General features: G+C 43.4%; 1 protein-coding gene across 1 annotated transcript; it reads right to left on the bottom strand.

The window, feature by feature from the left end:
- On the bottom strand, window positions 1-23,013 carry slc6a5 (solute carrier family 6 member 5). Its single transcript, XM_068571790.1, has 16 exons — window positions 22,983-23,013; window positions 21,484-21,960; window positions 19,711-19,861; window positions 18,983-19,114; window positions 18,669-18,842; window positions 16,975-17,125; window positions 16,741-16,873; window positions 15,040-15,174; window positions 14,837-14,940; window positions 13,778-13,902; window positions 13,520-13,632; window positions 9,375-9,506; window positions 8,928-9,027; window positions 7,730-7,830; window positions 6,020-6,187; window positions 1-4,355 (listed from the first exon to the last, which is right to left on the bottom strand). The coding sequence occupies exons 1-16, from the start codon at window positions 22,983-22,985 to the stop codon at window positions 4,200-4,202; spliced, it is 2,355 nt and encodes a 784-aa protein (XP_068427891.1). The 5' UTR covers window positions 22,986-23,013; the 3' UTR covers window positions 1-4,199.
- Between the last annotated feature and the right edge of the window lie 739 nt (window positions 23,014-23,752).

Raw genomic sequence — 23,752 nt, 5'->3', positions numbered from 1 at the left:
GATTGATGAAAATAAATAAATGCATTTCACATATATGATATATATATATATATATATATTTCATATTCTTTTTTCTACTTTTTTACTACTTTTTTTATATCTCACACCGATTTTAAAACATATTTGTTATATATCTACGCTCTATTTTTAAAATCAAAAAGATGTCGTGGGCTGTTGGAGGCACATATCTATATCCATAGGCAGCAGTACCTCACATAGAACACGCAGGAAATATATGACATTACTCAAGTAATTAGAAATTTGAACCTATGCATTCATAGGTCAGACAATAAAGTGCCAAAAAAGACACAACAGACATAACAATAGGAATACTTGTACCATATGAGACAGACGATAAGCTATTCTGTGGTGTTATTTTTGAAATACATACAATATTATACCATTAGAGGACATCTATAAGGCCAATGGTTACCTGAAGATGTTTTGTAACGTATTGGCAAACATCGAGGAACACTACATGGGATATGAATGGCAGTATCTCAACCTCCTATACGCAGATGACGCGTTCCTTTTTTCTTCTAAAGTTTGTTTTCTGTTTTCACTACAACCCTAGTTAAAGTACTCTTTCTTTGGTTACCTATACTGCCCAAAGTTGACTTGCAGGAAAAAGCAAATTGACAGTTTCTTTTTCTTCTTTGTCGTCCCGTAAGAAGGGCGACTCTATGTGTTTCTTAACATTATGTAGAACAGAAAGCTCCCTGACGAAAGCATGCACCGACTTACACTATTGAGAGAGAAAAGAGAAGGATTACTATACATGGACATCAGGTTACAGCAACACAAACTGCACATGCAAGCTCTTCAGGGTTATATTTTATGACGCAATGTGGGTTTAACTGAAGTGTTTTTTTTTATGTTTTATGTTGTTTTCCCACAAAACAAAAGCAGGAAAGCCCAGTAGAAATGGAAAAGACAAAACACAGAACTTATTTCATACTTAGCTATTTAACTGTGGCCCGGAAAAGGAAATCATTCAAATCTACCTCAGGGCATAAAAAGTCTATTGTCGTTTGAGTCTTACTCCAAAGAGCATACTGTCCGCTACATCCAGCACCTGATTTAATTCAAATGCCAGCCTGCTCTTTCGGGCCAAGTAAAATGGTTTCCATAGGATTGATTTTCTTTTTTTTTGTAATAGAGCATATCAGCATAAACAGTGTTACCCAGCTCAGGTGGTCTAAGATCCTCACGTCCATCCCAAAAGAGAGAAAGAGGTGCATCGGGTCGAGGTATTCGAGGGGAAAAGAAAACACTGTGAATCTCCTCTGGGTCTTTCAGTGATGTACTCTGAGACTGACCATGCAAACATCTTGATTGACAGTTAAGTGGAGTTCAGTAAAAACACACACACACACACGCACGCACACACACAAACGAGCATACACGGACACACACATTATCACGTTGGAACGAATAGAGCGAAACACACTTAAGTCTTAACAAAAGCAACACTGTAGAGCAAGCAGGCTATTTAACAACGGGGGCTCTTGTGCTCATTAATCGATTTATGCGTTCTTTACAACATCTAAAATAATACATCTGTGCTATTTTCATGTCACGATCATGAAAAGACATGGCTTAGAGAAATGCTTAGGGAGACCCTTAAACCTCTGAGCAACCGTAATTGCATCCATACCTGCAACCTCCTCTCGAAGCGCTCGACGACATCAAGCGGACGCCTGCAGCGTTCAAAGCATAATAGAGCCAATCGGGACTTTGCGTCAACATGGAAAATGCATATCCGACCGGTCAAGGCGTGGGAAAAAGGACTAATTGCGTCTGGGTGGCAACATGGTGGTGCTGTGTAGGTAATTGGTCGGCAGCCCACGAAGTAAAAATTGGCTGCCTGTCATGTCACATTTTTAAAAAGAGGCTGCAAAGCCACCTTGGACGCCTGCAGAGCTGCAGGGCTGCTGCGATGTTACATCTGGAGCCCCCCTCCGAAACACACCCACCGTGGCTCATTTGTGCTGATTGTGCATTTTGACAGCACCATTTAAAGGGAGATTATGTTCTAAATGACAGTGGTGTTGATTCTGATGGACCAGTGTCAGAAAGGTGACCAAAAGGTCACTGAAAGCCTTTTATTTCCCCGCATATCTGGAATAAAATTGGCTCAAAAATATTTGAAATGATTACAGAGCATTGGAAATTACATTTTCTTTTCCATTCCCCCCCCCTCCTTCAATCTAACTAAGCTATACAAACCAAGATACTTGATTTAGCACTGCACACAGTTGGGTCACAAGTCACGCTTCTAATCATCGCGAGGCGCGTTAAAGCAACAGCAAGCAAAAAAGAAGGAAGTGACGCTGCAGTGAGGTCATCAGGAAGTAGTATTTTGATTCTGCTCCTTATGCGACACACTTGCACGCTGCTTCCGCTGTAGTTTAGCATCAGGATGGCTCTGCTCTGTGTTTCCTATGCACTGGACGCTACTGTTTCCTGCAACTACCGGTGGGGTAGTCCGATGGAATCGAGTATACCTGAGACCCTGTTTTCACGTGGACACACAGAGAAGCAAGAGGCTTAAGTCTGAAATGGCAAAGAGGTCTCCGGAGGTCTACCACAAACAACAAGAGACAAAGTACACTTCCAGGAAAGGAGGAGGCCATTTTTTTTTCTAGTCTAATCTTCATCTACTCACACATAGCAGCTGCTCCTAACATCGTGAGGACGCGACAACACACACACACACACTTACTACTTGAAGAAGTTTTTTTTTTAAATCTTTTGTTTTTTAAGAAGTGTACACTTTGTACAAGATATTACACACAGCGAGCGAGAGAAACGTGGGGTTCAGAGAGACATGAACACACACACACTCGCTCTCTCAATCTCTTAGTGTTCTAGTTCTCTCCTGCTGAAGGCTATTTATATATATATCTGTATATGTATGTCATTATTTATATTTATATTTATATATATATATGATATTGTTACTCTACTGATGTGATGCACATTGTAAAGATGGTTTTTCGCAGATGACTTGACAAGAAGTTCACAACACGGACGGAGATAAATACGGCGGCTAACGTCCAGTATATGCACGGAGCGAGTGATGGGGTCAGATTTTTCGAGTCTATTTTTGAGACCAGAGGAAGGATGGACGACTCTAGTGATGTCCTACGTGAGGAATGTATCCATCACGGTCTACAATAACACAGTAGAGGAGAATACGAGTAGGAATACGACTTACTAAATAGACAAAGAGAGAAGGTACCACAAATGGTCCCCCGGACTTCGAGAGAGAGAGAAAATAGATCCGAGCGTCTGTCGTACCGCAGAGCCGTCCGGGCCAAAGTGTTTCTGCTGAAAGTGGTAATCAGGAAGCGTTCGCTTCTCCACCGGGGACGTCGGAGGCACAAATCGCAGATTTCGTAATCTATTTTTGACAAAGCGAGAGCGACTGAGCAGTAGCTAGAGTGAATATACATATATGCTTTTTTTTTGTGTTGTTTTGTTTTTGCTTCTTTTTTCTTTCCCCGAGGCGGTTGATATTATTTGTATTGCCGTTGGAAATTCTACACACAGATGGAACAAAACACAAAACACCCCGCCGAGCTCGTTGAACCGCTGCTTCTCTGTCGCTCAATTTTCTTTTTTGTTTTCCTGTGTCTGCTCGCAACCGAGATGATTCATTATCGCTACACACAAATATGAGGGCACGCACACGCACACACACACACACACACACATCCACATCCACGCATACAAATATACATACACGACTCCGTATGGAGCAGCTATGGTGAGTCTAATATTGCAAGTGCAGTCTGAGCTGTGTCACGTTATGACACAATTTTCTCTTGGAATAAAGATCCCTGGGACGGGTTCTGAAGTAATCAGTGGTTCATGTGTGCGGGGGGGGGGGGAGGGGGGGGGGGGCAATGAGAGCCCGTTAACCGAGTATACGAAGCAGCAGCGGAGGAGTAGACTCCACTCCGTCGAGAGAGAAGAGAGGAAGTGGTGAAGAAGAGGAGAAGGAAGAGGAAAAAGGGGGAAGGGGGGTGTTTCCACATCCTCGAAGACAGGAAGCAAAGAGGGTGACGTACAGGAGGAAGAGAGAGAGAGGAAGAGGAGGGAGAACAAGAGGTGGAGGTTGACCCCCCCCCTCCCCACCCGATGCTCCCTGCAGGGGGTTGGAGGCGGTGGGTGCGGCGCCGCTCTGCCGGCCGCTACTGGTAGGAGCCGAGCTGGAAATCCTTGGGCGGCAGCTTGAGGCCCAGGGAGTTGGTTCCCAGAGGGTCGGTCATGTTCTTGTAGCGTTCCCCGCGGTGCTTCAACAGGAACGGACCCCAGTCGGGCTGAGGGGCGCAGACCAGCTTCAGGCGCTGCGAGAGGGGAAGAGGAGAGGCCACACAGGTCAGACCTGAACTGCTGGTTGGAGGTCCGGATGGAAAGGCTGATTTAAAGCCTATTCTCAAAATGGATTTAAGGAAAAAACATGTTGACTTGTTTTGTCGCTTCATAAAGCAAGGAGTCTGTCTGCCTGTCTGCATATCTCTGCACACTGCACACTCACACTGGCAGATTTGGTGCAATTTGGACACGTGACACGTTCAATATTATTAAATTTTGAATAGACAAGCGAGCGGCGCTCTGGGAATCTCGGCCGACTCCGACTGAATCATAGATGTGCTCTGAATTCCTTTTATAGCTTATTTAACAGTAAAACTCCTGCATTCAAATGTTCACTTCAAGCCAAGAGTGAAATGGAGGCGTTGCCAGCACAAAGTACTTAAATACTCTTAAATGCCAGTAAGTACGTGCATGCTTTTATTGTTGATATCATGTGTTTCTTGTGTAATCTGTGGAGTGCTTTGGGTTGCCTCTGGGTCTGCAATGTGCATTATGAATAGATTTACCTGCATAAATAACTTGACGTCTGTTCAAAGTAGAGCTTTCAATTCCAATATCACGTTGGATGGATTAATGAATACAAATTCATCATATTTTAATTATTCTATATTTGGTGCGGTACAATCCGACTCTGCAACGTAACCAGAACATTTCTCTGTCAGGTAAAAGCAGGAGTGCGATGTAGAAGTACACAGGAAGTAGTATATAGTTGAGCTGCATGTGATTTTTACTGATCCTGTGGCCCTTTGTAAGTTATTTTCCGGGGCGACAATGACTTAGACTTCAATTATTTTCACATCTAAACATTATAACAAATCTATAGCTGTTCGGGGCCGTGATAGTTGTGTTTTCCTGTGAACCCCGGTGTGTTTCACCTGTGTTTCTGACCGTCAGCCTCAGTGGCCTTGAGGCCGTGTATCGGACTGTGTGACGCGACTGTATCACGTGAAGTTGATAGTCTGAGCGGTTCTAGAGAAAAGCCGCGGGCAGCGACGCCACGGGCCGAGCGTTCGACCCGCTCTGAACATGTTTTTCAAACTAGCACGGCGCTTGTTTTCCCACGTAGCGCCACGCCAATAGGTGGAAAACAAACACATTTGGCTCACTGCTCACTCTCGGACACAGTGAGGTGTGAGGACCCTGATTCTGTTCAGTTTGGATCCGTAATGGCCGACGGTGAGGCTAATCTTAATCTGTATTGTGGACATCACAGGGTTTTTTGCCCTTCGGAAAAGCATTTCTCAATCAGTAGTGGGCCTGAAGTTACAACAGGTTGAGAGCCCCCGCCCTAATGTGTGAGAGGAAACAATGATGAGTACGTATTTGTTCCAGTCAAAGGCAGAAAGGAGCTCGTGAGTGTGTGAGAGCTGCAGAGGGAACAGAGACGTTGGGAAAAGAAAAGCCACGCTCTTCACCATCCATTAATCTGAGACTTTAAAAGGGACCTAACGGACTCACAGGAAGAAAATGGTCAAATTAATACTCAGCCAGCAGCCTCTCCCTGCTAACGAGCAAAGGGTGAGAATATTGATTTCTCTGATGGTGTGTGTGTATGTGTGTGTGTGTGTGTGTCTGCGCAAAGCAGCCCAGAACAAAAACACACGTGTCGACGTCGCGGCTTTTCTCCATTATTTACCTCGCCGAAGGTGCCGGGCGCGAGGTACATCTTGATGAAGAACATGATGGGGATCCAGATGACGGAGCAGATGACCATGAGCCAGCCCATGACCATGGACCAGCCGGGGTAGGTGTAGTCCTCGTACGTCATCCCCTTCCACTGGTACAGGCTGAGTCCCAGGATGCCCTGCACAGAGCGGAGGATACAGGACGCGTTCGTTAGACTGCTGCAGCCATTTGCAATATGTCACTACCAGAACCATATAGTATATATATATATATAGTATAATACTATGCATTACTGGTGCATGTTGTGCTCATAGACTGTATATAAGAAGTGGATTTAGTCCCAGTGGTTTGAAGCCTTGAGTTTGGCGTTTTTGGGCATCACCATCTTGGCTTTTTTGCAACCAGCGAAGTGAAGCGATCATATTTGCGATGCGGAGGAGTTCGCAGTAGCAGCCTGTCAATCACAGTAAGCCCCCCCCCCCTAGAGCATACCCCGCTTTATGATCTATTTAACGCTCAATGCGAACATCATTTAATGAATGAACATCATGCTGTGTTGAAGACTTGAAACTAGAGATTGAGAGCGTGGACCAATGTTTACTGAGGAAATAAATGAAGCGAGACGGAGGGTAATTTCTATACTAAATCTAATTGTGAATCTTGAAATAACAGCCAACATTTGTGGACTTCTGTGGCACTAAACAAGGACTGTACAGTTGGTTTTCTTCCCAATTAACTGTACTGAACTCAGTCAGGCCGCATCGCGAGAGCTGTGTCCACTGTTCCATATCAATAAGAGGATGGATGACAGCGTAAATGAGACCTTCCTTTTTTCACTATGTGTGTGCAGCGAGTACAAAGAAAAAAGGGTTAAGGGTTGGAGAGAAATATAGCTCCTATCTAGCAGCACATTTATCTGAGAAGGATTAGAATAAGTGGAAGAAAATGAAAACAAACAGAAAAAGAGAAGGCAGACAGGAATAGATTAGCTCGGGGCCGTGCATCAATGGGCTCCCCGAGGAAATCTGATCTCTCAGAGAGAGAGAGAGCGAAAGAGAGAGAGAGAGAGCAGCAAGATGACCAGCCGACCCGACCGCTCCTCCATTTGTCATCATCACTTCTGCTTTACAGTTACAGTGGTTTACATTACAATGACTAACAGGACTGCTGCTAAACCCCTCTGCATTTGAACTTACACACACGCCCACACACACACACCCACACACACACACACACACACACACACACACACACACACACACATGCCCACACACACACACACATACACACACACACACATTTTACAGTTTTCTCTTTGCAGCGGCTGAGCCGACATCACACCAACTATTTGGCAAGTTACAGTTTTGAAAACACCAAAATCAACTTGAGACTATGTGACGTGACAGGAATAAGAAGGAAGAAATCATTTTCCTTTTTTTTTTTTTTTTTTTTGTGCAACGGGCGCAATTTCTCCAACTGCAAATCAATGAACTTGAAAAAAAGGCGGCAGTGGAAATGGAGACGTTTCAGGCCGCACGTGTCAAAGAGAGGGTCGAAAACGGACCGAGGGTGTCGTACGCTGTACGGATTGCGAAGCCCCGCCCCCTCCCTGAGGCACAGGTGTAATTTGTTATATTGGACGATATATAAATAAGATTGTCTTGACTTTTTAATATGTGCTTTTGTGTGTATGAGTGTGTGTGTCTGAGACAAAACGTACTGTCAGGATGGTCGGAGTCACAAAGGCCCAGCAGATTCTCCAGAATCGGTTTGGCTGGAAACCGACCATCATTTCGATGTCCTTGCAAAATCTCTGCAGACCTGCAGAGGCGGAAAGAAAACAGAGAAGAAATGAAAACAGAGGAAGAAAAAAAAGAGAAACAAAAGAACATGGGAGACGGAAAGAGGTTCTACAGAGAGTGACCTGGGTTTAATAAGGTCCATTAAAAAGGACTAGAGAGACAGAGAGAGAGAGAAATGGATAGATTCTGTCGTCCCTGAGAGAAAGCCCGAGAGCAGACGGCTTCATTCCTCTCTGACTTTATTGATGGATAACATTGAGTGACATGAAGTCACACAATCATTTCAATATGTCACCTGAACTGATGCTCTGACAAACCGGAGGAGAGCCGCCCGCTTCGCTTCTTGGTGACACGGCCTTTCTGACACACACCTGAGCTCTGCGCCTGTACACGTGAGCGTGTGACTTATATGTTACAACAGAGACCCCTAGTGGCCATGGCTGGAATTACACGTTGCACTTGTTTAGACATATAGGCTCAATCCCTCCAGGTCAGGGGGGAGTTAGAGCTGTTATTGTAAATTACATGGACTGTGAAACATTCAGGGTTAAAGATGGAAGATGAAAACATATGAAACGCTTTAACTTTCGCTGGAGTAGTGAGCTAGCATTCAAATAAAAGATTTAAACCTCAAAAATAATGTTTTTAGTTTTGATTTTGTTTTATTATCTCAGAATAGAAAAGTCTCTGGACCAGTAATTCCAATATTTAAACTATGGTCTGTCTGTGAAAAACGCTCTATAATATCTTCTGGAGGGGCTTTGTCGATGGGAGTTTGAAAGACATCAACATTCACTGGTCTGCAAATGGGAAGGATCCAGTGTTTAGGCAACGGCATCTCACTTAAACTAAGAATGAATCTTCAAAATAGTAAAAAGGTTTATAATCCAAGGTGCGATCGAGGTCAGGACATCTGGTATTTGATGAAGGAGCTGATTTTAAGGAGAGTACATTTTATTCTGAGTGTGGAGACGTGGTTCGGACCGTCCCTCCAACATTTAGCTCAAGACATGTTGACATAAACTAACCAGTCCATCTTCCATTTTGGTATAAATATCCACAGAGTGGATCCTGATGCGCAGACCTTCAAGATGAATCCGGAGCAGCTTTACTCACCATAGAGGTAGGAAATCCCCAACAGCTCGCAGATGGCAATGATGACCAGCGAGTAGGAGGCTGCGAACGTGTCCACCAACATCAGCATGTACATCCCGCTCTGTCACACACACACAGACAAAGTCTCACCAAAAAAAACTAAACAATTAAAGGCTTCAACCTGCTGTGACTCGGGCCATGGCCATAACTTTTTTTTTTACACAGATATAAAGAAACGACTTGTATGAATCCCAACTTTCGGCTGGATTTGGCCCTCTGAAGTTGTCTGGAGAGATTTTAATAAGACTCAGCCTCTTGTTCGGCTCACTGAGCCCGTCCTCTGAAGGCCGCGGCTTCGCCTTTACATGCAGAAACCTGTCGGCTTATTCAAAGACAGGGTCGCCGCTGGGGCGCTTGAAAGCGTCCCCGTTGTTGTTGTTGCTTCAGCTGTGCGTTGTGGTGCCGTACCTCTGTGATCATGGGGAACCCGAGGAAGAAGAAGCAGATGCAGCAGATCAGCGTGAAGATGGGTTTGTGTTTCCTGAAGTATTTGGGGAACTCGTCGGACACCGAGGTTATGATGGTCTCGATGGTGGCAAACTGGGATGGAGAGGAGAGGATAAGGGGGGGTGGGGGGGATCTGCAGTTAATCACATGTATGATGAAATATGTTGAATTGAGGCATAACTCAAACTGATTTTTTCCTGAAAAATACCATGAGTTAAGTCAAAAAACAGTTCTGCACATCCTGATTGGCTGTCTCCGATGCAGAATTACCCAAAAAAGTTGCCTAGTTTGCAGCAGCGCTTCAACTGAAAAGCCTCCCGTCAGCAGGTTTGCCTCATTTGAATCCAGAGCAGGTGCTGCTGTAGAAATTCAGCATCCAGTGTTGTGAGGCCCCTTCGTCGTCAATTTGTTCAATAAAAACATTCTTCTTCTTTTTTTTTTCTTCTTATACCTTAATTTCCAAAACAAATAAAGTACATTATCCTAATCCCCGAGGGGGGCGAGCGGATTTCATCAGCAGACGTAACGTGATAGTAAAATGGGCTCAGAACCCAGAGGACAGCGGCGGATGAATATACAACGAGGCAAATTGCGAAGGGGTTGGTATAGCTTGTGTAAGTGTGTGTGTGTGTGTGTGTGTGTGTGTGTGTGTGTGTGTGTGTGTGTGTGTGTGTCCCCTCCGCTTCTCGACTTCCTCCTGAGGTCCCAAAACTAATTTCCCGTCAACATCCCAAGCCCATTACCGGCGAGCTGCTTTCTTCAACAAAGCCACCGGGCCTCCCCGCGGAGCTGCCGCTGCCAGGGCAAAGTAACATCATCATTACTATTACTGTTGACTTGAGTCTTAATGCGCCGCTGTGCCCTCCGCTCCGCCGCTCAGGCTCAGGAGCATCGCGGTGCACTTAAAAGGAGTTTCTGTTTTCATCTGGAACTGTTTGCATCTGCATCTGGAGCCGGTCCGGACTTTGAAAACTCGGTCACTGAAGTTTTATCAGGAATCCAGCAGAGAAGTTACTGACTTTATTGGGTTACTTTGCGGCCAAAAAAAAGAGTTGAAAACACAAATTTGCAAAAACTTTTAAAAGGCTTAGTATTTATTAGTCCAGCAGACACAAAGCAGCATTATTCCTAATTTACGGACGTGTCTGGATCGACTACATTGATTATGTTCAACAGTAACTTGCTCATTAGCTCCAATTTGGTCTCCACCTACCCCTGAGGGAAATGTCTGGCTCTTCAGAAGTTAAATGTTATTCATTAGCTAATTGCTAACTTTGTCTGTTTGCTGTTTGGTCTGTTTTGGAGCGGGTTTATCTGACGATGAAAAGGCAAGAAAATAAACGTAACGTTTATAACATTAAAGTGAGATAAGACAACAAACAGTAATCCTTTAGACAATAGACATTTTGCGACTCCATTTTAAAATGCAATAGTTAAATTAATAATCTAAAGACAGGATAAGGAAATACAATTAATGAGTATATTTAATTAAATTGAGTTTCGTAATGTGCCATTTAAAGGGCCAGTGTGTAGAATTGTCTGGGCTCTCTTAGCTGGAAGCGAATATAATATAAATGTTTAGTGTACATTCACCTTAAACTAAGAAATGTCATGTTTTTGTGAGCTTTGAACGAGCCATTCGTATCTGGGGAGCGGGTCCTCTTCACACAGTTACACCGCCATGTTTCTATCGCAGCCCCGAACGGACAAACCAGACTTTGACTCTCGTGAGAGCCTTTCGCATTGCTGTGATCCCTGAAGGCCACCGTAGTTCTCCGACCTGCGTGTGTCATTGTGAAGAGTTCAAAACCGCGGTACCGCTACCTCTGCCTTGACCTCCATCGCTGCTAGAATAGTGTCATCGTGGTCACGATGACCTCAGAGCGGCTCTCGATACCGCTGTCTTGGAAAGTGAATATAGTTGGTTGCAATCTGCAATCTCACTGCTAGACACCATTAAATCGTACACGCCATACCTCTCAATGCACTTTAATAGTAAAAATGTGCCAAAGCTATTTTTCAGATTCATTCATTCATTATAATTAAACACTGTAAAACAAACATCTATAAATACTCTGGTGTCTCACTCGACTCATTAAACTCAAGACTGGCTGAAGCAGTTGTTATTATTTAGTCGACACAATGTCAGAAAATAGTTCAAAATGTTACTTTAATTGAATTTAAACTTAGCTTAACGTCAGTGATGTTGACTTTAAGGTCAACTTAATTTCATTCACTCCAATCACACAGACCCCCTTCTGCTCGAGTACCCGGAGAGCTCCAGCACTTCGAGCTGAAATCAGTCCCAGTGGGTGGTGTGTATGGGTAATTATGTTAATTGGGTCAATGTGTGCAGCGTTTAAACATGGCTGGATGCCGCCGCCAAAGTTGAGTGTTTACTTAAGAAAACTCTCGTCTCCGACATAAACGCTGCGGATGTTACGAAACTTCAGAGATCTTCACCAGCAGACTGTTTGGAGTTGCAGCCACTCGTGAAAATGCGATTTCTCACAAATCAAACAGACCAAAGAAATATGAACCAAAAGATCATATTGATTATTTTGCTTTAATTTTACAACTCCACTGAGTTGTTCAGCCTTTATTAGCTGATTTATTTGGTTTGGTGACTAAATCAAGCTGAACATGTAGTGTCTTTCTGTTTATGTGGGTTGTAGGATTGACAAAGTTATTCTGCTCTTATGTGACTAATAAAAGTTTCTATTGGAAGAAACTGAGGTTTCTTTTGTCTTGCAGCCCTATGAGAAGATTAGACTTGTATGTGTCAACTATAAATGGAGGTACAGAAACTACATTTTGTTTCTCCTAGCTAAGAACAAATATTAAAAGCAGAAGACGTTACCGTCTAGCTCCGCTTCATTCAAAAGCAAAAGACTTCCAACATCTAAAAAAAACTGTCTTGCAAGTTCTTTGTTGTTATTTTAACCTGTTGAAAGAAGACATGATGGATGACAACGATTGACAAACAGTAACGATAGCTACTGTACTTACTTATATAATTAGCTTCCCAGCTACCATGCACAAAACCCAACAGATGTGTAGATGGATTAGTGGCTAGCTTGGTAGCAACATATGTGAATAGTAAAAAACCTAAGAGTTGTTGAAAAGAGTTGTTATTTAAGCTAGCTTAGCAGCTAACAACACAACATGTAAATAGTAAAAAACCTAAGAGTTGTTGAAAAGAGTTGTTATTTAAGCTAGCTTAGCAGCTAACAACACAACATGTAAATAGTAAAAAACCTAAGAGTTGTTGAAAAGAGTTGTTATTTAAGCTAGCTTAGCAGCTAACAACACATGTGAATAGTAAAAAACCTAAGAGTTGTTGAAAAGAGTTGTTATTTATTCATACACAGCTAAGCTAGCGTTATCAACTTCCCATGTACTTCAAGTCTTTGGGCTAAATTAGGCTAATCACATCCTGGATGTATGTTTTTTCTCATCTTAAGTAACATTGGAGAAACCAGCAGGAGGAGGCTATTTTCTTTTATATTTAATTATCCAGCTCAACTCTTTTTCAATAAAGGTAGCTTGCAGCTAACTCAAAAGTCTCCAAAATATGACGAGAACAATGCTGAGGCTCTTTACGTCTCCCTCCAAAGCCACTCCAACCAAATTAGCATTATGAAAGTAAGCAAACCCTATTGAACATGAACAAACATGGTTTGGTTAGCACTTAAAGCCGTCAAGCTAGCAGCTTGTGGACATGTCCGCCCGGATGGAAAAACACATTAAATGTATTTTTTAAAAGCTTCTAAAATGAATCACCTGCCCCAGTTTCTATCTGGCTAAAATGACAAACAGTGTCTTTGCAGTGATGTTGAATTTTTCCATACAGGCTTTTAAATCCTAAATGTCAGACTCTGTGTCTTTAAAGCCGGCACACACATAGCGAAGAACCATTAGTTATCCTCTAGAAGATGTTCCTCGTCTTCATTTTGAGGACATAGGAGCCACATAATTGTAGACATAAAACAGCACAGACACACACACACACACACACACACACACACACACACACACACAAACACAGAGACACACATATGTGCGTGCACACACACACACACACAGATTGAGGGCGCAGTGGTTACCATAGTATCCAGGCCAAGAGTCAGGAGCATGAGGAAGAAGATGATCGCCCAGAAAGGAGACAGAGGAAGTCTGGTCAAAGCCTCTGGATACACCACGAATGCTATGCCAGGACCTGACACACACACACACAGACACACACACACACACACACACACACATGTAAATGAGGAGGCCCACACACACACGCACACACACACATTCTTCACAGCACATCATAAGATCAAACTTCCAGGCCGCCTGCTGCTTTGGTGTCTTACCTTCATCTGCCACCTTCTCTATCGGCACTTTCAACTCATGTGCCATGAAACCAATGACCGAGAAGATGACAAACCCGGCAAATATACTGGTGGCACTGTTTGTGCACGTCACAATAATAGTATCACTGCAGGGACAGAGAGGGGAGAGAGAAACAGAGGCCTAATAAGTAAAACCACCTGCTTTAGTGAATTAAATCACGCAGCCAAACACGGTTTGTGTAACAAGGGATGTTTAATAAGACAAAGCAGCTGCTTTTTTTTATATGCAGCACATCGTTGTGTTGGCTACACACCGATAGGAGACACAATGTCGCCATCTAGTGGCAGGAATATATATTGCACATAGAGAGCTCTAAACACTTTGGGGTATTTACAAGCGTAACCAAGATGTGTATTGCTAATTATTGTAAAAAAAGTCAAGTCAAACCAATATATGTATTTGAATGAGGCATGTGTGTGTATGTGTGTGTGTGTGCAATTTGAATTTGTATAAAATATGTACACATGTAAGTATAATGATGTGTCTATATCTATATCTATATATATATATATATACGTATATATATATATATATATATATATATATATATATATATATATATACATATATATATATATATATATATATATATAGATAGATAGATAGATCTATATTTATGTATGTGTGTATATATATATATATATATATATATATATATATATATATATATATATATATATATATATATATATGCTACGATCTTTTCATTTCAAAAGTTAATCAAGTTAGTTTTCAAAATTTGTAAGTAATTTTTGAATCTGGTGTAAAGAGATGACATGTTTAGGTGTTTCCAATAAAAAAAACATCTAAATATGTTTTGAACTGAGTGAGAGACGTGTGTATAAATAAAACACAACGATATTCAGGTGAGAGGGAATAAAAGAAACAATGAACTGCCGGCTGCAAAGAGTGACATTTATTATGGACATCGCTATCAGACATTACAGGACAGATACAGTGTCTACCGAGACAGTTTGGATGTGTCTGCCAGACGCATGGTTTACCTTTTGTGTGTTTACCTGTAGCAGTTATTGTGGAACTTATTGTAGGAAGAGAGCGTGATGAGGCCTCCCCAAGCCGCCGACAGAGAGAAGAAGATCTGAGTGGCGGCGTCTTTCCACACCTGACGGAGGAAAGCGGCAAGAAAGGACTGCAGGTAAAGAACAGGAAGGGACGGAGCAAACATTCAGGGTTTGAATTGAAGCGTGCGGGCGTCAGGTACCTTCGCGTCGTTCAGCTTCTCCCACTTCGGCGTGATAAAGTAGAGGATGCCGTCGAAGGCCCCTGGGAGGGTGATGCCTCTGATCAGCAGGATGACCAGCACCACGTAGGGAAACGTGGCCGTGAAGTACACCACCTGAGCAGAGAGGAGGCGCGAGAGGCAGGAGGAGAGAGAATGGGACAGAAGAATATGCTTTAAGCTTTATTTATTTTCATAGTGAGTCCTTATTTCCCCCTGTCTGCAATCCATGCCATATTAGGTTTTTGGTAAAGTCATCACAGCTGCAGATTTAAACATAATCCATCACAATAATACCCTCCATGTAACTTAAACATGCTTTCCAACTTCTGTCATCCTTCTCACAGCGAAAGCATCCACCAGGTTTAATTTTCCCCACATCGGGGTTCATACACATTCTGACCAGTGTGTTTCCACGACTTTTTCATGATTTTAAACCAAATTTCCGTGACCAAACATGTAGTGAAATGTGTGTGTGAACAGTAAAAAGTGATAAAATGTAGTATTTTATCTAACAAGGAGGATCCCAAAGCATACAGTAAACCTTACATGACACAAATGAATGAGAGATAATAGTTTGATTAAAAGAATAAACATGTATATAGATGCATTTATATAGATGCCTGTATGTATGCCTGCTTATATGTTGAGTGTCTTTCTTTTAAAAGCATATTAATGATGTCAAACTCAGCGTAAATGAATGTCATGAACACATTAATATAACACATTTATATGACTTTTGCAACACTTTTGGGATTACATTTTCTTCAAGGACTTTTCCAGGTCTGGAAATTACCATTTTATAATTCAATGTCTTTTGCAGGTTATATAGATCACGATCAAGCGTCCCTGTAGCACCAGCAATAAGAGTTGTTTCAAGCATTTCTGTAGCTTCATTATAAGGTAATAAGTAACTCACTCAAAGGCCCCTGAAATCAAAATGTGGCCAGATGTTTCCCCCCATTGGTGCAGTCTAAATGTAAACTGAGATCTCTAAAAGTTGCCACAGTGTGTGTCACATATGGGTCCAGTAGAGGGCGCCATTACACAATAATTCAACCTGAATAAGCAGTTCAACATTCCTTCTGCAAAAAAAAGAAGTCTAAAGTTGTTGCATCCTGCATGACGTGCGTCTCACAACCACAATGCTGAACTTACTGAATCTGAATTTGTCTAGAAACCTGTACATGTGTTGTTTTTTTAGCTTCTTTTTTAAAGATAATTATTATCAGGTCTCGAACAACTGTAAAATGAACAGTGTGGAGCCTTCACAGGGAAAATGTTGTCTTTATGTGTACGCCAGTATGCCTGAAAATAAGAATGGTTGCGGTGTTGTTATGAGTCGTTTGTATCGTTCATCTTCACGGAAACCGGCCGCCATGTTTCTACAGGAGCCCAGAAGGGACAAACCAAAACGCTCCACACGGAAGCACGCTTTCACGTCGGTCCGTGAGTTCTAGTTCTGCTGCCGAGGATCCCACCCACTGCACCATTATGTCAGAATCAATACCAAGTGTGTCCACATAAGCGACGTCTAAAAGGTCAAATCCAAAGAGAGACAAGCGTGTGATGGGGTCACGGCAGCTGGGGCCTCGGGGCCGCCTTTCATCCGTAAAGGGAAGGGTTGTTTTCTTCTACAGCTGGCCAAAAGGTGCAAAAAGAAGTTTGGAGGCGCTCTGTTACCTTCCCTGACGACTTGATTCCTTTGGCTAGGGAGCAGTAGACGATGATCCAGGCCAGCAGCAGACAGCCCGCCAGAGACCAGCGGATGTCTCCTGGGAACTCGATTCCTTTGGAGATGTGCAACACATTGTACCTGCAGGTGTGATTGGAAAACAACGAGAATCAGCCTGAGAACACGTCTCGGGACACTGAAATGTTGGTTTCCATCCGCCAGGCGCGCATATATTCACTCACTTGAAGTACTCCTCGCTGGGGCTGACGTAGGTCTTGTTGCTGTCCACGGTCATGTTCATCAGCTTGGTCAGGTTCCCCACGGCGTTGGCGGACAGACAGAAAGAGGAGTTCTTGATGGAGGTGATGTTTCTGTCCCGCAGGATGCACGTGTCTGTTCCAATCAGAAAGCAACACACGTCAACTGGGACGGACACGGCAGAGGGCTGCTGTGTGGGACAGAGATACTGTTAGTGATACTGGTGCTGGTACTGGTACTGTTAGTGATACTGGTACTGATACTGTTAGTGATACTGGTACTGTTACTGGTACTGATACTGTTAGTGATACTGGTACTGTTACTGGTACTGATACTGTTAGTGAAATTAAAGGCCTGCTGGAGACTCTGTGAGACCCAGTGGCCAGATGTGAATAACAGAAATGATTATACTGAATATGGGTCTCATTTCAGATCTCCCGGAAAGATTAGATAAGAAAACCTGTTTTTCTTTTGGCTGCACAATGGTTCATGCAGACATATCAGTAGGAAGAGAGTTTTTATTTTATTTTTTATATGACTTACATCATCTTCAAATTGACGGAAAAAGAATTTAAAAAAAACTCTGCATGTTATTTTTTTTAAATTTTAAACAAGAGTTCAACCACTCAAGAGAAAAAGATGACTGTTATGCAATATGGGTTGGAAAAAACAAAACCAAATGTTAAAAAATATGGTCTCAAAATATGACTTGATCCAACTTGATAACTTTTTTTTTTTACATAAAAATGTGAAAATGACCAATTAAGTCAACACATGTATATATTTTTTCGCATGTATCAGATTGTAAATGTATTCATTTAATTCTGTCCATCCCAACGTGGACATATTAACACATCACATCCTGTGTAATCACTTTATGAATCATATTCAGTAAGCTGATCTGTCGTATTCCTCATATTTCCTCATTCATTCGTGATTTTAAGAGCCGCTGTATGAGCAGCGGCCTGCAGTGCGCGCATCGGCCGCCAGGGGTCAGTCTCGGGCTCACTGCAGCACTGCAGCAGCGAAACAGACTGTACAGTAAATTTGTCAAGCAAGCAGTAAATTTTGTGCTGAATTCACAGAATCGCTCAGAGCAAATATTACACGAAAAGAACGGAATTTCGATATTTATTCGACATGAATCGACATCAGAGCCCTGCCTGCACATTGTTCCGCATTGAAACCAGGATTTTATTAAATAAAAAAAATTAAAAAAAAACATTTAACAAAAAGCAATACGACAGACTGCCTCAGCTGTGCACTGCAGCTTCAAATAATGAAATATCACACACAAAAGAATCGAAACTGTAGAAACATGTTTTCTAAGTTGAATCCGTCACACCGAGGGGGTTTATTTTAATATCACTGCATGGCCCACATGATTCACAATAAAGCACGTGCTCTGGATTCAAAGTGGGTTATTTTTTTGGGAGGATGGGGGGGGGGGGGCGTGAAAACACTGCAGAGATCACAGGTCAGGATTCATTACACTGCAGGACACCTCAGCTGAGGGAGTCATGACGCATTGCGCATTGTGGAGAGAGAGAGAGGAGCTTTTTGGTGTGTGTGTGTGTGTGTGTGTGTGTGTGTGTGTGTGTGTGTGTGTGTGTGTGTGTGTGTGTGTGTGTGTGTGTGTGTGTGTGTGTGTGTGCGTGTGTGAAGGTGTGCGTCTTACCTAACAGCAGCATGTCTTTGTCCTTACATTCCACCGTGTTCCACTCATTCCTACAGTTAGCCCATGGCAGTGAGCCCTTCAACGAAGCGAACAGGTAGTACAGTGTCCAGCACATTATAATATTATAGTATATGGCTATCAAGACAGATATTATCAACATGGCAATCCCGCAACCTAAAATAAATAAATGAGACGAAATATATAAATTACTCTTAAGAAATGTGGAGAACTCGTGTTGATAAGAAAAAGAGGTATTTTTGAATGTTCGTTTAGTTTATTTTTTGTATTTATTTTTTTGCTTCGTGGCAGTTTACCTTGCAGAGCTGGGATGCACTTCCACACTGACACGGGCCCCTGGCTGGCAAACTGGCCCAGGGACACCTCCATCAGAAAGATTGGGATGCCGGCGATGCCCAGCATGAGGAGGTAGGGGATCAAAAAGGCTCCTGCGCGAGGAAAGGAAACAAGGAGGCTGACAGAGCGCACTTCAGGAGCCAGAGGAGACTGAAATATCATGTCTTTTTTTTTTTTTTTTTTTAAAGATGCTGTTGCTCTGCGTCTCATCTGTTTGTATTAAACAAACAGTGTGATCATTAGCTCCATTTATTAATGATTAAGAAACACGGATTAGCTGTTAATGGCTTCAAGCATAGCGGAGCAGAGTATTATTACAATAATGACAATAATAATAATGATTGCTCTAACATATAAGGGACCGTATTATCAATTGCTAATATTAATAATATTACACACCTACCTTGATGTTGAATATACATTATTTGGGTGCATTTCTCTTTTTCTTGTTTTTTTTATTTTTTATTTTTCATATGGAAATAATCACTTAACTAAATCTCACCTGTACACACGATTTTTTTAAATTAATACTGTCATTTGTGTGTGTTTGTGTGTGTAGTATTTCCTTCTGGTTAAAGGCCTATTTGGAGGAAACATCTCAAACACAATATGAAATAATTCAAACGCTGACTTCGCATATTTTTTTCGTTTCTTTCTGCATTTAACAGCCTTGACCTGACACTCTTACCTCCACCATTTTGGAAGGCGAGATAAGGGAACCTCCACACGTTCCCCAGTCCCACCGCGTAGCCAACCATGGACAGAATAAAATCCAGTTTATTGGACCAGTTTCCTCTGGCCTTATTCTCATCTCCCCCATCATCATCATCATCTTCAGCCTGGAAGGAAAAAAACACTCCAACATCAAGCCCACTTACACGTATCACCACCAACCAAACACACACTAACACAAGCACTGTCTGAAAGATTTAATAACGAAAACTGAAACGAATCTAATTATTGAATTGTTTTAAATCACATATACATTTTTTACCAACCAAGACACCTTTCGTCTTTTTTTTTTACATTTTCAATAAAGCAATCCCATCAAATAATATATAAACGTGTTTAGGTGCAGTTCCCTTTGTTTTCTGAAACAAATTACAGTTCTTCTCCATCATGTACACGTGCAATGACAATAACGTTGCATCTGAATAACGATCATTTCGTTCCTTTACAGATGTGTTGCACTATCACAGATCAGCGCCAGCTTTCCAATGGCACGCCTGTGTCTAAAACCCTCTTCAATAGGCCCATTACTGCAACAAAGCCTCTAGAAAGCACCTCCTAAATCTAAGATATAATGGTTTTAAAAAAACTGCTAATGGTCCACTAATATAAATGCGCGTAAATACTAACAGAAATGCACAATTAGCCCACAGCTGCACCGCGGGGTCTGAGCAGATTCATAAAGGAAACGGCATGAATATTCAGATGCATAAACAACACCATGCATGGGAATGTGTACGTGTGTGTGTGTGTGGGGGGGGGGGGGGCTGCCCTCGCGGGGATGGAAACTATCCGCAGTCTCATGTAATACAGTGCTGTCTATCTGCCGGGTAACACCTGGGCTTCTGGGCCATACCAAGTGTGTCTGCTGGGCGCAGGGGGACACCGAAAAACACCGCGAGAGTATAATTGATCCCTCTCGTATCACAAGTGGCGCTCCCGTTGGAGCTGTGATCAAAAATCAGGCAGAACAAATCACCGGGAATCGGTTTATACATTCCATGTTTCCTTTTTTTTCCCACACACACACAACTATTCTGGTTCCCACTGCGCCAACTGCTGCTCTGATTATCCATCACGCGGATCCATATGCTCGTTTTGTTCCCGAATATTTAGCTGACATAAGCGGGTTTGAAAGTTTTGATGCCTGCGTGATGCAAAAAAAAATGCGATCATCTTTTACGCGCGTTATAGTCCACATGCACAACCTAAAGAGAGCCACGTTAAATCAGCTGTGCTCAACACAGCCTGGATTATAACAGAGGAGAACATAAGCAAATCACCACCTGGTGTCTTTTCAGAGTGTGAAAAATAAAAATGCATCTTCTTTATTTGTTTAAACATCACGATCTGTCTCTTCTGTGGCCTCACGATTGATCCGATTGTGTCACAGGCCACGAGCTTCTGCTGATTCAGCTCGGAAGTTGTCGAGCTGCAACACTTTTTAAGCACAGTGACAAACGCCCCACACAACCAGCATGCACTTCTTTTTTGAAGGGATGCACATTGCAACTCAGCAACCAGGATTTCCCTCTTTCACTCCATCACCCATCAGCAGCCCTGCTCTACTTCAGCCCTGCGCTGAAGTAGAGCTCCACATCCCTGTTTTTTGGAGGGGTGAGGGGTGGGGGTGGGGGGGGGGGTTAATCCAGTCATCCACACGCGCAAACATCCGCACCTCCTTCTCCCTCTCAGACCAGCCGCCTCTCCGGTTCACAGTCCGCTGACTTACCTCCACCACGGGCTGGACAGACGTGTTCCCGTCCGTCCCCAGTACGATGGTGGTCTGGCTCATGGCCGTCCAGTTGCCCGCGGCGTTGTTCTGCTCCGCCCGCAGCGGGTCGGCGCACTGGCCGGACCCCCCGCGGGCCGAGCCGGAGGAATCCTTCCTGAAGGCCGCGTTGACGGCCACGGCTCCGGGGGCCGCCGGCGCGGCGTTTTTAAACGTCCCGTAGGCTTTATTGCTGTCCAGCTCTCCGGGTTTATTTTCCGTGTTCGAAAAAGTTTTGCCCTCGTTGCACGGCGGCGGCGGCGCCGGGTGGTGGTGTTGCTGGTGTTGCTGGTGGAGGAGGGGGCCGCCGGGCGGCGCGTTGTCCGCTTTGCTTGCTGTAAATCCCGCAGCTCCGTCGGGCTGCTGCGCCGGGACGTAGCCGGTGGCAGCGCCGGCGCCGGCCGGCTGTTTGGCCATTTCTCTCTGGTCAGAGAAATCCTGGAACATGGGAGTGACAGATCAGCGAGACAAAAGGCAGCAGGACGGCGGGAAGCATGAAGCCCGCGAGGCTCGCTGCAGCTCTTCCTCCTCTATGGGACTAAAATGCTCAATTGTCTTTTTTTTTCTGCAGCATGTTCTGGCTGCTCTGTAGTTTCAGCTCAGTCTACCGGGTGTGTGTGTGTGTATGTGTGTGTCTGTGCGTGTTGAATGGAGGGAGGGTGGGGTGGGGTGGGGGCTTTCTGCAAGATTCTTTAATTTTACGCCCCATTTCCCCCCTCATGTCATTCAGACACACACATCCACTGATTTTATGGGCAATAGACAAGCTGCTGCGGGTCTCTCTGCGGCTCCGCTCTCCCCGGCAGGCATGCGAGATCACCGGCGGTACAGAGAGCGGACCCCGGGCGCAGGGATTACAAATGACTCCCTTGAAATTGTGGCTGTGACGGGGAAGGGAAACCAACCGGAAAAACACCTTTTATTATATAAATACAATAAAATAAAAAAGCGATGTGTGGGTTTACTTAAAAAAAAAAAGAACTGAGTGATTAATGCTTAGTTGTGAGACAAATCTACACCTGGTGTAATTGCTCATCCTTAGAAAACAAATCATCTAAAAGAAGGAAAAGTGGTTTAAAATGTAGTCAACATTTGTTCTTAGGTAAGACTTTTAAAAAGTCTGAATTCAGATTTTTTTTTTTTAAACAGGCTGTTTGGTGACAGAATCAAGAGGGAAAAGGAAGAAGAAGAAAAAGTTTGTAATGTTGAGCCGCAGCTGCATTTCAGCACCACGGACAGCGCAACTGCTTTAAAAAAAAGAAAAAAACAAAGCAGTGTCATATTAACATGAAATCAGCTCAGAACAAATCCATTAAATATATGAAACTACAAGGTGGAAGAAGAAGAAGAAGAAGAAGAAGAAGAAGAAGAAGAAGAAGAAGAAGAAGAAGAAGAAGAAGAAGAAGAAGAAGAAGAAGAAGAAGAAGAAAAAAGCACCAAAAGTGTTTTGGGACACTTACCATTTTGTTTTGTTGCAGGTGTCTGCTGGCAGGCTGGAAACAGCTGTGAGGAGACGCGGAGAGGACTGGAAGCTGGACTGCTTGTCGCAAAGTGCAAAGCTCTTCTATAGCTCCGTGGGAAAGAGCGGGCTTTGCGTCAGTGCGGCGCAAGGTGCCCTTCCCGTGACATTTTCTTGATAATAGGAGTTTGATAAATCATTGGCCTCGGATTCGGATTTTTAAAGGGGACAACCTGAGCCAAGACGACTGGGTGTGAAAGAGAGAGGGGGGGGGGGGGGGGGGTGTTGTGCGTGGACTGTGTGCGTTGCTGGTTACGCACGGCATGCGTGAGCGCTGGATGGACTCGCTCCAACGCTGATTAATACACTTGTCTCTGGGGATGTGTGTAGGATGCTTCACACACACATACATACGCAGCACGCACATGTCCCACGCGAGCACACACACACACACACACACACACAGCTCGTTTGGGGATAAAGATTTCCAGGTTTGGGCTTTAGTTGGAGAAGATCTAATGCATCGGGGTGCATGCAGGGTCTAAATAATGTTTGCAGTGTGCTGCTGAGTCGCGTTCCTCTGATACAGTAACAGTTACAGTAGCCACTCCTGGGAAGGAGGCATTGCAGTGCACACGGTGCTTTGGGTTTATGCAGGAAAACACTTTGGTCTTTTACCCTTTAGGCCTGCAAAATGCAGAAACTAGACTTTTAACACAAGGGTGCATGAGTTGGAGACGTGTTTATTCGAGTTGGAGTACATACAAATTG

This window comes from Clinocottus analis, unplaced genomic scaffold, assembly GCF_023055335.1.
Source record: "Clinocottus analis isolate CAN_PGR_092001 unplaced genomic scaffold, fCliAna1.0.p SCAF_1, whole genome shotgun sequence".
NCBI classification, from domain to species: Eukaryota; Metazoa; Chordata; class Actinopteri; order Perciformes; family Cottidae; genus Clinocottus; species Clinocottus analis.
The sequence above is the reverse complement of the archived record's forward strand: the minus strand, read 5'-3'. Positions and strand labels throughout refer to the sequence as shown.

What these genes read in the sequence shown, in the direction of transcription:
- slc6a5 (XM_068571790.1), bottom strand. An exon ending in CGCCTTCCAAAATGGTGGAG is followed by an intron (nt 19,115 to 19,710) that starts GTAAGAGTGTCA and finishes TTCCTCGCGCAG; the next exon opens with GAGCCTTTTTGATCCCCTAC. An exon ending in GGTTCCCCATGATCACAGAG is followed by an intron (nt 9,028 to 9,374) that starts GTACGGCACCAC and finishes TGTGTGTGACAG; the next exon opens with AGCGGGATGTACATGCTGAT.